The sequence below is a fragment of the Rattus norvegicus genome, chromosome 13 (genome assembly GCF_036323735.1).
Source record: "Rattus norvegicus strain BN/NHsdMcwi chromosome 13, GRCr8, whole genome shotgun sequence".
Taxonomy (NCBI): domain Eukaryota; kingdom Metazoa; phylum Chordata; class Mammalia; order Rodentia; family Muridae; genus Rattus; species Rattus norvegicus.
This window is the reverse complement of record NC_086031.1, coordinates 77,236,849-77,251,012: the sequence shown is the minus strand read 5'-3', so window position 1 is coordinate 77,251,012 and position 14,164 is coordinate 77,236,849. Positions and strand designations below refer to the sequence as shown.

General features: G+C 43.0%; 1 protein-coding gene across 11 annotated transcripts in view; it reads left to right on the top strand.

Moving 5' to 3' along the window:
- Positions 1-14,164, top strand: part of Dnm3 (dynamin 3) — a 478,966-nt gene that overhangs the window by 120,334 nt on the left and 344,468 nt on the right. For all 11 annotated transcript variants that reach the window (XM_063272014.1, XM_063272015.1, XM_006250141.5 and 8 more), the window contains exons 3-4: positions 9,889-10,038; positions 11,014-11,217. In XM_063272014.1, the coding sequence (XP_063128084.1) occupies positions 9,889-10,038; positions 11,014-11,217 (354 nt within the window). The remainder of the gene's footprint in view (positions 1-9,888; positions 10,039-11,013; positions 11,218-14,164) is intronic.

Sequence of the window (14,164 nt, the reverse complement as noted above, 5' to 3'; positions counted from 1 at the left end):
AGCAATCAGACAAACCAACCAAACCACGTCACATAGTACCCAAGTATAGCAAGAAGATAAGTTGGAAGAAGTGACGTAGTGTGACTCCCTTTATCCAGGGAAGCGTGCATAAAGGATTAATATTTTAGGTGAGAAACATGTGACAGTAAGGAACCATATGTATAGGTCTGTGGGAAGAGCAGTTCTAAAGAGGAGCAACTTGTAGAAAGGCCCTGATCTCCAGGTGTTGGGTTTGAATGGATTGAGGAACAGAAGTGGGATCAGGAAGACAATTAGGTCTTCCATGTGTGTGTGTGTGTGTGTGTGTGTGTGTGTGTGTGTGTGTGTGTGTATGTATGTGCATGTATGTATGCATGCATGCAGTCATGTATGCATGTATGCATGGCAGTCCGGGAAGGAAGAGGAATGGGTTCTGAAGAAGCTTGGTTGCAGTGGAGCATGAGGAAATGTTTGGGAGAGTGCTGAGGAAAAGAAAGAGGGAGTGCAAGCATGGCTCTAGCAGTGACTGGATGTGGAACATATGAATGGTGAGAGGTGGCACAATGGAGTCAGGAGTTGAATTTTATGTGGGATCATTAGTCCAGAGGAAAAGTCAACCATTAAAATTTTACATAGAAAAATATGGACATCAAGGGAGAGCTGAGGCTGGAGAAAGGACTTTAGGACACACACACACACACACACACACACACACACACACATCTGTGCATGTGTATGTCATGTATACCTTTCCAAGGCTCTGAGGTTAGATGAAATCATGCAGTAGAAGGGACTGCAATGACAAAGGTGAGAAAAGTTCAAGAGGGAAGTCTGGCGTGCTGACCCCTCAGAGTGAGAAACACAAGAGAAAGAACAGTGGGCTGTGGACAAGGGTCTAGAATGGTGAGCAAAGCAGGCAGAGTAGGAATAATAAAGACAGGAGAAGAGAATGTCTAGAGCAAGAGGTCACAGTCCTACCAGATGCTGTTGAAACTTGAAATAATTACCACTGCCCTTGGTGTACTACTTACAATTTTAGTATTTGCAGTGTGGTTTAGCTCTTGTGTTTTGTATAGATAATAGAACTAGGAAATAGAGTAGTTTTTGTTATATTTTTAAAGCTTTGGGGGCGGGGAGTAGCCCTTATCCCACCTATTTAAGAGTAAGTTACTGATTATCAGCTTGCTACTTTGTATAGTTGAGAGAGAATACTGCATACCCAATCCCTTACCTGTGCTTGTTTCTGTGAAGTGCTGTTCTTGTTCTCATAAACCAGAACTACACAAGTTCTGAAGAGCCAATAAGTCCTGGTGTGTTGGCTCAGCTCCATCCAGACCCACGGGAAGCACAACTGACAAGGCCATTGTTTCAGGATGGAGATGACATTGCTATTAATCTTGAACCTGAGTGCTATTCATCCAACGTTGTTTCTGCCTTACTTTTCAGGACTGAATTTGCATCTTGGATTTCTGAGTTCACATCTTGTTCATTTTGGATCTAGAATTCTGTTTCAATCTGTTTCTCCTTACCCCCTGAGAGTTGTCGAGTCTGAATATTGAACTCTGTGTCTGTTTCCTGATACTTGCTTAGTTAAGACTTAACCTTCTATGAAATCTTGGCTCTCCTCATTCCCACCCCGAACAGTTGTGGCTTTGATTATCCTCCATTAATCACTCCCTGAGTCATTGCATCTTTAGACACACCCCATGGCTGCCCGTGCTAAACTTTCCTTTGTTTGCCTTAATAATAAAATCAACTTCTGGTTAGTATCTAGTCCTGCACATCTACCGAATCCACTGCTCTGGACATTTGCCTTCACGCCTGTGTAGAAGTTTTGCTTCTTTGTTTTGTTATAATTTATTTATTTATTCACTTTACATCCCAATACTAGCCCCTTCCTCCCAGTGCTGTCTTCACACAGATCCTCCCCCCTACTCACTGAGAAGGGGGAGCCCACGCCCATCACCCTGCCCTTGCACATCAGAACACTGCAGGACTAGGCACGTCCTCTCCCACTGAGGTCAGACAAGGTGGCACAGTTACGGAAACAGGGTCCACAGGCAGGCATCAGATTCAGAGACAGTTCCCCTCTCCAGCTGTTGGGGGACCAGCATGAAGACTGAGCTGCACATCTACCACACATGGGGTGGGGTGGGGCTAGGTCCAGCCAAGGTTTGCTCTTTGGTTAGTGGTTCTGTCTCTGAGAGACCTCAATGGTTCAGGTTAGTTGACTCTGTTGGTCTTCCTGTGGAGTCCCTGTCCTTTTTGGATCCCTCAATCCTTCCCTAACCTAACTCTTTCACAAAACTCCTAGAGCTCCAAATAATGTCTCTGAATCTGTTTTCACTGGCAGCTGGGTGGAGCCTCTCAGAGGATGGTTAGGCTAGGCTCCATCCTGCAAGCTTTACAGAGTATCATTAATAGTGTCAGGGATTGTTTCTTGCCCGTGGAATGGGTGTCAATTTGGGTTATTCATTGGTTGGCCATTCCCTCTATCTCTGTCCTATAGTCTCTGCATATCTTATAGGCAGGGCACATTTGGGGTCAAAGGTTTTGTGGGTGCATTGTTGTCTTTATCCCTTCACTGGGAGCCCTTCCTGGCTACAGGATGTGGCCACTTCAGCATCCATATCCCCCACTGCTAAGAGTCTCAGCTGGAGTCACTCCCACAGACCCATTTGCTCTCCCAATCCCCCACCACTGATTTCCGTTCTCTCTCCCCTGCTTTCCATATCATCTTTCCTGCCCAGTTCCCTCCCTCCACCTCCCTCCAACATCTGAAATTTTCCTTTTGAAAACTGGCATTTCTCAATGATCTACGCAAAGTATGTTCCTTTAGAGAAGGAAGAATGCTGCGGACAGGGAACGACAGACACATTCAATGTAGCCTTTCCCTTTGGGGAAATGTGTTTAAAAACACAGTCATACAAAGGTACTCTTTACACCCAGAAAAGAAAGCTAATTGTGTCATGAATGCCTCTTGCTTATGTGATAAATGCAGCCTATTTTCATTGATGCCCTTTGCTCAGAAAGCAGCATTATCAGAACATTTCAAAGACGAGGCTACAGATAAAATGCTGCACACACAAATCTCAGAATGAAGATTGATGAGTGCTTGTATACCTGTCCTCCATACTTGCTGCTTTCTAGTTAACCTTGAGTAATTGAAAGATATACGTGTTTTCCCTGGGAGGGGTGCATATTGGAAACATTTAAACTCTTATGGTCATGCTGTGTCTTTCTCAGATGATTGGAATCATGCCCAAGCAGACACTGCCTCACTCTTCCCCCGCACAGTTTGTCAGTTGTTTAACCTAGCATAATCTGTTTTTCCCTACTGGTCAAAATGACAGCGCTAATTGTTGTACAGGGAACTAAAGAGCCATGGCTCTGTGTTTAAAAAAAAATGCACTTCCATTATTAGTATTATCCGCTATAAAGTGCATCTTACCATAGCTTTAGTACAGGCTGTCCTACCACTGAGAAAACACGAAAGGTATATAAAGCTAAGGGTTCTGCTTTGTGAAACTGAAGACATACTGCCCCAAATTAGAATTTCATGATGCGTTCCCAGGGTTTCAGGCACACACAGCCTTCATCCTTTATCTCAGCTCGTGGCTAAGATATTGAATGAACTGCTCAGATCGATCCTGGGCTGAAGCCTGGCATTGTTGGAGAAAGAGACCATTCCATACAGCCGCATTTGGAGTGAAAAGAACAGGGGAGACTGCATTTTTCTATGAGCACGCCTCTCAAAATCGTAAAATGAGATTGCACCTATTGGTCTTCAAGCAAAATAGATTACCATTGTAAACGACTTTCTCCAGGCCTTTAAAAAGTCTCACTATTCAGTGTCTCGGAAACCTGTTCTACGGAGTTCAGCTTAGACTCAGTGTTAGAATTTCCTTTAAACCCAGACACATATAAACCCTCTCTCCCTGAGTGGTGCATCAGTTTTGTGATAACCCTCTCTGAGCTTTTCATGTACTTGTATTTTGAACAGCAGGGAGATAAACATGATCTTTTAGGCTTTGATTGCTTATAAAGACTCACTTGAGAATTATGATGCCTTGTGCTGGCCTCTTCCTAACACCAGTGGGCAAGTGCACGAAAACGCTACCTCTGCCCTCCACTTACTCACGGTCTTCCTGCTAGGTACGGACATCCCTTAATGCACTGGATCTGCTGCTAGAAGAACTCGGCTGCAGAGCAGGCTAATCCCATGGCTGTGAACTGCAGTTCTGCGAAGTGTGTTTTTTCTAGTAAGAAAGTGGGGCGCATGTCTGTCAATTCTCACCATATGGTTGGACACAGAGGGGTCCAGACCTGTGAGTCTCAGACTGAGTAGAGGATGGATTACAGACAGCTTCTCTTTGTCAACTTGGGTAACAGTAAAGCATCAGTTTGCAAATCCTGTAAGATTTGACTCCACAGGGAAGTCCCCATCCTGTCAGGTTTTCCTGAAGTGCTAGGCAGATCTGAGCCCAGAGGTAGATATAGGTTAAGCCCAAATTGACATACTTGCGATGGTTAATTTGGTTACCCATTTAGACTCCTTCTGTGGCTTGCTGGTATATGTGCTTTCTCTCTCTCTCTTTCTGTAATTTATGTTGTAGTAAAAATACTATTATTGTACAATTAATAGCCAATGAAAATACATGCAAGCATTTTTATGTTTTCAATTTAGTTCCATTTAATTTTTAATTCTAAGTTTTATTTTTATGCGTATGAATATTTTTCTCCTGCATTCATGTACATGCAACATCAATGACTGTAGAGGCCAGAAGAAGGCACTGGATTCCCTGGAACTATAGTTAGAGATAAATGAGTTGCCATATATGTCCTTGGACCTGAACCCTGGTCCTCTGCAAGAGCAATGAGTGTTCTTAACTACCAAACCATCTCTCTAGCCCATTAAACCAAACCAAACCAAACCTTTATTTTACATTTATTTTGTAGTAAGTGTGCGTGAATTCTTTCGTGTGTGTGTGTGTGTGTGTGTGTGTGTGTGTGTGTGTGTGCGCGTGCGCGTGCGTATAATTTGAAGGTGCAGCCTCTCTCCTACTGTATTGGTTCCAGGATCAAACTCAGGTCATCAGCCTTAGCAGCATTGAGCTAACTTTCTGGCTCCAGAAACACTTTTAAAGTCGTTGACAAATTCTCACCCTTAAGGGTGAGTGTCACACATCCCTATCACCCTCACTCCAGCCTGTTCTGTTTCTTTCCACTTTACATGTGAGCTGCTGGGGTTGTCGTGTTCTTTCTGGCCTTTCACTGCCTCCTCCCTGAGACACAGATTCAGCATCTCCTGCCTCTTGCTCTTACGTTGTCACCTCTCCTGTAACGCAGGACAGAAGCTGTCAGTGTGAGCCTATGAACACGCTGTTTGTTTGCGTGTATCACGGGAGCCCTCTTGACTTCACATTCTGCCCCAGAGTCCGGCTCTGCTTCTCTTGCTTTTATAACAAAACTCCTTAAAATCATTGCTGATCATCGGTCTCTAGTTCCTGGCTTCTTGGTTTCCTATCACTGCAAATGAGTTATCCTTTCTCCCACACCTTCACTGTGACTGCTCTTACCAACTTCCTGGAGGGCCTGGAAGGTCTTCACCTTCCTGTTAGGCTTCAACTCACCTCTCCTGAGTTTTCTCTCAGCACTCCATCTCTGTTCCTGATTGCCACACCAGGGCCCAGCGCTCTGAGCCTTTTTGCCTGAGTTCCAAATATATATGTTTATCCAGCTCAGCCTTCTCCCTGAATGACAGACTCTAGGAATGTAGCCCCAGAGGCATTTCTGTGCTAATTAGAAAAAGCCACCTTATTTTTTGGCTTCAAGCACTTGACTGCCATCTTCTGGGGGAGACTGCAGCAGCCACACACTCTGGATTAAACTGAATCAACTGCATTGGTACAACTCTTATCAGGAGCCGATGTCCGTGTGTGTGTGTGTGTGTGTGTGTGTGTGTGTGTGTGTGTGTGTGTGTGTATGTGTGTGTGTGTGTGTGTGTGTGTGTGTGTGTGTGTGTGTGTGTGTGTGCGTGTGCACTCAAGTACAGCTCAATGCTTACCCACACAGTGCAGCTCAGGGAGTGCCCACCTAGACTCCCGATTTCTGCCTCCTTCCCCATCCTGACCCAAGCCCTTCCTTTCAGTTTCTTATACTTCAGAATTCTTCTGATTGCTGAGGTGGACTCCTGTGAAGCTACCGTTAGCAGCCCCCTCTCTGGCAGTCCAACTTGATCCCACCCGTAGATCATATTTCTCTTCCCTTCAAAGTATATTAGAATCCGAGCATTTCTCAACACCTTGCTTTGGTGCCTCTGCTCCAAGCATCTTCAACTATGACTTGGATTATTCCAGCATCTGCTTCCTCTAACTCCCCATTGCTTGCCCTTAACAAAGCATCCAGTGTCACTCATTTCAATGTCATCATACTTTCTCTCTAACTCGTGTCCCTCGATAGTCTACCATATCACTCAGGGTAAACACAAAAGCCCCTAGAATGACTCTCCATCATCTAAGCCTGATCCCATCTCCAACATACGAGCCTTCATGCTCCTCTCCAGCAAGCCCAGCACACCTCAGCATCAGTGACTCTGTCTCAATGCTCACGCACAGAGATAGCCTGCCCCATCCTGTTCTTTAGTTGTTGCTCAAATGCCTCCTAATCATATCAAAGAAGCCTCAAACAAAATATTACTCCCAAATCTCCCACAACATCCAGCACCCCCTCTCTTTTATTGTCTCTACCACTCTTGTCAACCGGCAGGTACACATTGTTACTACATAACTCATTACATAGTAACCTTGTGAGCCAACAGCGGTTTCTTCCTCCTCTGTTAAGCCCCAGTTTCTGCAAGTAGATTTTTAAAGAGGATTTTTCAATTGACGAATGAAGACATCCCAGAACGCATTTGTGGGACACAAAGGTTTCTGATGATCCCGCACACACAGACTCTCCAAGTTCTAGGACAAAAGTATTTTCTAGAGTCCAGAAGCAAATTTAAATCTAAATTGAAAAACCTCGGTGGTTTCACAACCTTCTGGAAGGACATCAGTTAGGTTTCTGCAGAGAGAAAGAGCAAGTAGGTGCCATCTAGTGGCAACCAAGGAAGCCAGCTTTGTGCTACTCAAATTGTCATCAGTAAATTTTTATGAATTTAACTGATAATTTGATACCATTGTATAATGTATTATAATCACATTCAATCCTTCTGGCCCTCTCTCATACTCCTAAAGATACTAGTCTTCTCAAGCAGTCCCTTGTACTTGGGTCTTACTTTTGATGTAGGTCTTGTCAGCTGCCCCGGCCACTGTGCTTCATGACTCTACCGACCACATCGTATCCAGAAGATGGTGTTTTATAGGACTCCCCCCCCCCCAGGTCCTATGGACTTTCCTACCTGCCTTTCTGTGCTGTGCCCTTGGTCTTAGAGGGTGTGATAGAGGTTTTTCATTTAGGGCCAAGCAATCAATAGTCATGTATTTTCTGCATTCTGACCAGTCATTCCACTCAAATTTATTAATTGGCGAAAGTGTGGCCCCCATAGAGCCCCTGTGAACTTTCTGGCTGTAATAATTAGCCTAGTGGCAAGTCTAACCCGTGCTTTTTCCACAGACTATATCAGACGGGAAAATAAAGAGTTTTATTTTTTTTTAAATTACTTTCTTCCCACTTTTCCACTGTGTTTTGGGGAGACCTTGGAACCTTGCCTATGCTCAACATCCATACATCACTGAACTAGGTCCTGAACCATTTCTAATATTACTATTTATTTATTTGAGATCTGATTTTTTTCCCCTGTCCACGAGCCTTCAAATGTGACCTTCAAATGCTCATATTCCTGCAAGTTGAAAGGAAAATGAAATGAAAGCCCCATCTTCTGGAGAGTTATGTTCTGGTACTAATGTCGGGTGGTAGAGGAAAACTGTAGTAAAAACCAAAGTGATCTCTCCAGGACAGGTGCCAACCCCTATGAACCATTGCTGGGTGTTCGCCAGCGTCCAGATGTGCCCTCTGAGCCAGCTCAGTATTTTGCAGAGAGGAGGACTGATTATCCTGTGGAGAACCTAAGAAGACAAGAGAAATTCTGTCTGTACATCTTGATAGGAAAGACAGTAATTCTGCGAGGCTGTGACTGTCACTCTAGCAATTGGAAAGCAAGGTCATTTCAGAACGCTGGTGGCTTGAAGTGGAACTCCTTAGTCCCCCCCAGAAGGCCTTGTTTCACTCCCTTTGCTGTGGAGGAGATGGGAACTATTTGTCTGCTGACAGGAGATGGGAACAGAGGTCAGATAAGCAAGGGCAGGTGACGGGAGTCCCAGGAAGGAGGTGAACTCTGAGAGTGGACATTTGGATTAGTCCCTAGTCTTCCCACTTGCCAGACCCCTGTTTGTTCAGCTCTAGAAGGCAATGGTTGAAACAATGGAGTAGGAAAAGGAAGCTGATGTTATGTAGGCATAAAGAATTATTTTCCCATTAAAACTGATTTTTAAGTCTCAAATGAGGTCAAACCTTTAGTTTATCCTCAGTGAACAGGTCTAGACAGAAGCCTCTGCCAGGGATTTGTTGACATAATTAAGACTCTGGTTTCTTCTCTCTTCATATATGGCCTGGAATTCTTTCCACACTTCAGTACATTGTTCCTACTCCACCTACCAGCCTTTCCCACGTCTCTCTCTCTCTATCCCATGTCCTAGCATTTAAAGTGCAGACTCATGTCTCCTCCACAAAGCCTCTGCTGGCTTTATCATATCCTCTGTGGATCCTCAAGTCAGTGTTGAGGTGCTTGATGAAGAGGGGCCATACTCTAAAACAATGTCCCAACTGGCTTTGGCCGGTTTTATGAGATGAATTTTCAATGTCTTTGGAGAAATATGTAGAGAGGCTTTCTAGCCTTGACTCAACTGTCCACTGGGCCCAAGATGCTCAGCCTTACTATATATTTGAAGGAATAGTTATTCAACTTGGAGAAATGAAAATATCTTCCAAGATTTGTTTACCATTACGACTATTGTAAAGTTTTGTTTTCAAAGATATGTCTAGAAGCGGGTATCAAAATTGGTAGTATCAAAGTTGGGAAGTGTTGTCATGCCTCTGTAATTCCAGTACTTAGGAGGCTGAGGTAGGAGTTTAAAACCATCTTGGGCTACATAGCAAATTTTAGACCAGTTTGGAATGTATAGTCAGACATTGCTTCAAAAAAAGAAGAAATAAAAAAAAAAAAGAAAACAAAAACAAAACCCCCAAAACAAACAAAAGTCAAACAACCAATCAAACACTCTTCTATCTTTTTGTTATTTAGCTTTTTGAAAGAATTCTTTCTTCTGACTACATAGTATTTTCTTGACTGCAGGCAAATATTTTCGATGTAGTACTTTGTCTACTTTTTTCCTTGAGAAAACTTCTATGTATACTTTCTATGTATATGGTATTTTAAATAGTATGTTGCTAAATCTACTGCATTTAAAAAGAATTGAGCAAATACTGTTTCTAAGTCACCTAGCTTCTGAGGTCGTGTTTGTGTAACAGCATTCCATCCCAACGGGATGGTGATGTTGAAGTAGGAGATACTGGTGGCGCAGTGTTAGTGGGTGGGCCTTGCATGCACCCCAGATGTTAGGTTTTAAAGCAGAGTACTATGTTTTTGTTTGGTCTATCGTTTAGGCAGCCACAATTATTTCTAACCATTTGTTAGGCTTCATGGCTCAGGGACTACTTATAGGACCTAATTGTTATGCAAAAATTAGCAAACTTGTCATTTTTAGAGCATCATCATTCTTGGTAACTGCCGAGTTGTTTTGATAGCTGAGGAACAACATTGGTAATTTGATTTTTACTTAAATAAGGCATTGGTTGCTTGATGCTATCCTGACCTCTATTATTTTTGGTGTCGTTTGTTTGTTGTAGAATATGCCGAGTTTCTACATTGCAAAGGAAAAAAATTTACAGATTTTGATGAAGTTCGCCACGAGATCGAAGCAGAAACGGACCGAGTAACAGGAATGAATAAAGGCATCTCCTCTGTACCCATTAACCTTCGAGTCTACTCTCCCCACGGTAAGGGCGACTTTTACATTTTTCTCCAGACCAATTCCATTGCAGAACACGCAAACTATCCTGAGATTCTGGGATGCTTGAACCCCAACGTCCACTGTACAGTTCAGAGAGCTCAGATTATCTAGAGAGAGACAGGAAGGGGCTGACAACATTGGAATTGACTTGGGAATGGAAAAAGAACCCCTTTATTTTATTATAAACTTTCAGAAATCAGAGACTGCATGGTGGGCACCTGAAAACTTCTTTATCACTGTCTTCAGTCTATGCCAAAAAATGTTAGAGGTCTGTGGCTGAGTCCTTCCCAGTGGCTCCCACAGCAGTACTTTTATATTTTTATTTATCTCATTCCTGAGGAACCAAAAAAATAGCCCTAGGCTGTCAGCATGATTTCCCAAGGACTCGGCACCCACACGGAGGAGACAGTAGTCAGGTCCCACTGGACTTGCCTTGCCATTGACAAGTCCAGCCCACCTGCTCCCCTCAAAGCAACCCAAATGGCCCACAGCTTCCACAGAGGCAAAGTGGCTAACCCTCTGCAAACAGCAGATGATGCCTTAGAAGGGAAGGGCGATTGCTACCCTGAAAGCTTCGATACCATTTGAAGGCGACGCACAAGACTGGCAGACAGCATATGCATCTATTGTTCGGTGTTTTAATTATAGCTGCCTAGTTCTGACGGCTGGGGTATGAAAGCTCTCTCAGCAAACTGGTAGGCATGTAAATCAATGCCGTTCAGATTACATTAAGATGAATGTCTGGCTTAGCACAATCATGTAAAAATAGAAGAGACTAGCACACTCATTTTGCACTCCATGCTCTCCCTTCTCCACCGCTGTGATGGAGTCATTCACATACATAATACGTAAAGCTGAACTAAGTGGCAGATGACGCAGCCACCTATGGTGCCTTCTAGACCACCTTGTGGGTATCTTTTGGACGGGTATCCATAAGACTCTCCCATTCTTCCCCACACAGTGTTAAACCTAACGCTAATCGACCTACCTGGAATAACGAAAGTGCCCGTGGGAGACCAGCCGCCAGATATTGAGTATCAGATCAGAGATATGATTATGCAGTTCATCACCAGGGAGAACTGTCTGATTTTGGCTGTCACACCAGCCAACACCGATCTTGCGAACTCAGATGCCCTGAAGCTAGCCAAAGAAGTCGATCCTCAAGGTGAGTGCGCATGACCCTTCGGATGAGAAAGAACCGCTGTAAGAATCCTAGAGTTTTGGTCACGTGTTCAGGTGGCCCAAATTCCCATGACTTGATTTCACAAAATTCTGCAGGGCCAATGTTGATAAATATTTTATACTTTAGATGATGAGAGAAGAATAACTATGAAAACAGACAAATACTACATAATTAAAAATTACAGGGGTTGGGGATTTAGCTCAGTGGTAGAGCGCTTGCACAAGGCCCTGGGTTCGGTCCTCAGCTCCAAAAAAAAAAAAAAAAATTACATTAAATGAAAGCCAAGAACATAGACACTGTCAAACCTCATGAAGTGCTTATTTTTGAAGGTTAATAAAATAAACTCTGCGACAGAAGGATTATGCTTACTTAGTTATTGTAGGAGTTTCCCAAATGTGCCGTTGAGAACACTTCCTATTGTCTTTTATTTTTACTGTTCACCAACAGCAGGAAATGCAAACAACAATGAAGATTAGTTAGTACTTATTTAATATAAATATTAACATCGGGGACATTTTTTCTTGTTATTTGTAGATCAGAATCCAGAAAAGTCTCTTCTTTATGCTGATGTCTTAATTTTTCCTTTCTGAGTTGAGAAGTGACCATCTTCAAAGACCTCAGTTGCACACTCGGGTGTGTGTGTGTGTCTAAAGTGATCAAAGACTCTCAGAGATGTGCGCTTTCAACATGGAGATGTGTGGGCCTCAGTCCTAGGGCTTTCAATTTTTGCTATGGTTAATCCTCCCCTTTTATTTGTTGTTTTTGTTTCTAATTCTTACTATTTCTTCTTCTCTCCTCTGAACTGTCAGTCATCTAATGCACACTCTTCAGTCTTTTCGTGCTTCACACTTGCATGACTTATTCAGTTAGAATAATCTCTAATTAATTTTTCAGTTGCGTATTTCTGAGGTTCCAAGAGCATCTTCTGATTTTATGCATGTTATGTTTATGTTTTATAAATAGCAGATTGCTCTTGCTTTCACGAGTGCAGTTATTAAGGATTTTAATCAGAGCCTTTTATGGATTCTTCTTTTATAATGCACTTAATCTCAGAGTGCGTTGTTTTCTGGTGGCCTTGGTCCCTGTCCTGGATGCTTTTGTCAAATACGTGATGACTTCCTGCCACCCTCTCCTTGCTGAGGGTGAAACATTGAGAAGCTGACGTGTGCACAGGACTGGTATCCATTGGTTAAGTAGACTTTACCTACAACAACTGGGCTGTCACCTGGTCACTTTTGTTAGTAGACTTTCCAAGCTGCTAGAATGGCTCTCTTCTCTTGAGCTGGTCTACAGTAGACCATATACCCAATGTATTTGAATCCAAGAGCAAGAATGCACCAGCAGGATGGAAGGAAAGTAATTTTCCTCACCAGGCACAATACATAGACTTTATTAATCCCTCTGATTTCATATGACATTTCCAAGGGTCTGAGTCTGAAGACCACCTGACTCAGCTTCTTCTGAAAGCAGTTGAGTACTGTCCTGAGCTTGAAGCAGGGTCACTGTGCATTTCGGAAGGTGGAGACAGGGTCCAGAGCTCTAACAGTGTCCTGTATGAACCACCTCAACTTTCAACTTTGTGCTCCAGTTCAGGAGCTTTCCCCAAGTTCTGAAATAACTAACAATCAGTTTCTTTCTGTTTGGCTTTCCCCATCATCCTTGAGACGAAGGCTTAGAACGTTGCAGATGAAGACTATCAATGCCCAGATAAGGACCTACATCAGGACTCCCTGGTACCAATGTCCCAGGAAAGTTATCTTGTAGATACAGTCTGCGCATTGTAGCTATTAAAATGATACCACACCATGCTTGTCCATAGCCACTTTGTCCCCAAGAGGCAAGGCTATTGTCGTGGAGTTGGGACTGATAGTCCTTCACTGTTGATTGTAGTGTCATTAGTTCTGAGAAATCCACATGTAATCCCACCAGACAAAGCTTCCTGCAGGAGTGCAGATGAAAGCGTACCCAGTCCCTGACTCCTTCCTCTTACCTCAACCTTCATGCCCTTGAAACGTATTCTTTTCTGATATAGACTCTGTGTACAGGTGGTAGTAACTCATATTGTTCTTGCTGTCATCCTTATGATTCACACAAACCTAGTAAAAGAAAACACAATGACAAGTTACATGTTTCCTGTGCTCCTTTTGGGTTACATGTCCTGTAAATGTTAGGCCTAGTTGGTTTGGGTTTTAGGATTGTTTGAACTTGCTATCTTTTGGTCAATCTTCTGTGTAGTGTTCTCTTATAGAAAGGGTGGCATTAAAGTCTTCATTATTGTTGTTGAATCATCTATTAGCTTTCTTTATGTTAGTCCCCTCCCCCTGGGAGGGTTGATACATTTTTAGATGCATTTCTAATAGTCATTTCTTCTTAATCTTTTATCACCGTGTGATGTCCTTGAGAAACTTCTATTTTGTTTCCTATTGGTGACCTTCCAGTTCTCATGTGACTGACGCTTGAGTGCCATGTCCTCGCCATTCTTTACATTCAATTGTTTTAGTCATTTTGAAACCAAATGTGTCTATTGTAAACAGTAGGCTGTTGGATCCCATATTTGATATATTTTTAAAATGACTATAGCTTATCAATATGTTAAACATGCTCTGTTAGTCAGGGTTCTGTAGAGTTCCAGAACTTGGAATGTCTCTGTATATTAAGGGAAATTATTGGGCTGACTTACAGTCTGCAGTCCAACTAACCCAACGATGGACATCTGTGAATGGGAAGTCCAAGGATCTAGTAGATGCCCAGATCTATGAGGCTGGCGTCTCAGCCTTCTGTACAAGCTGGAACCCAAAGAAGTAGGTTCCAACAGATGTGCTTCATGTAAGCACGAGCAGGCAGAGAAGAAAGTCTTCCTTCTTCCATTGTCTGGATGGCTTCAGGAATAATTTCTATTAACCGGTTATTTTCATTTGTATGAGTCATA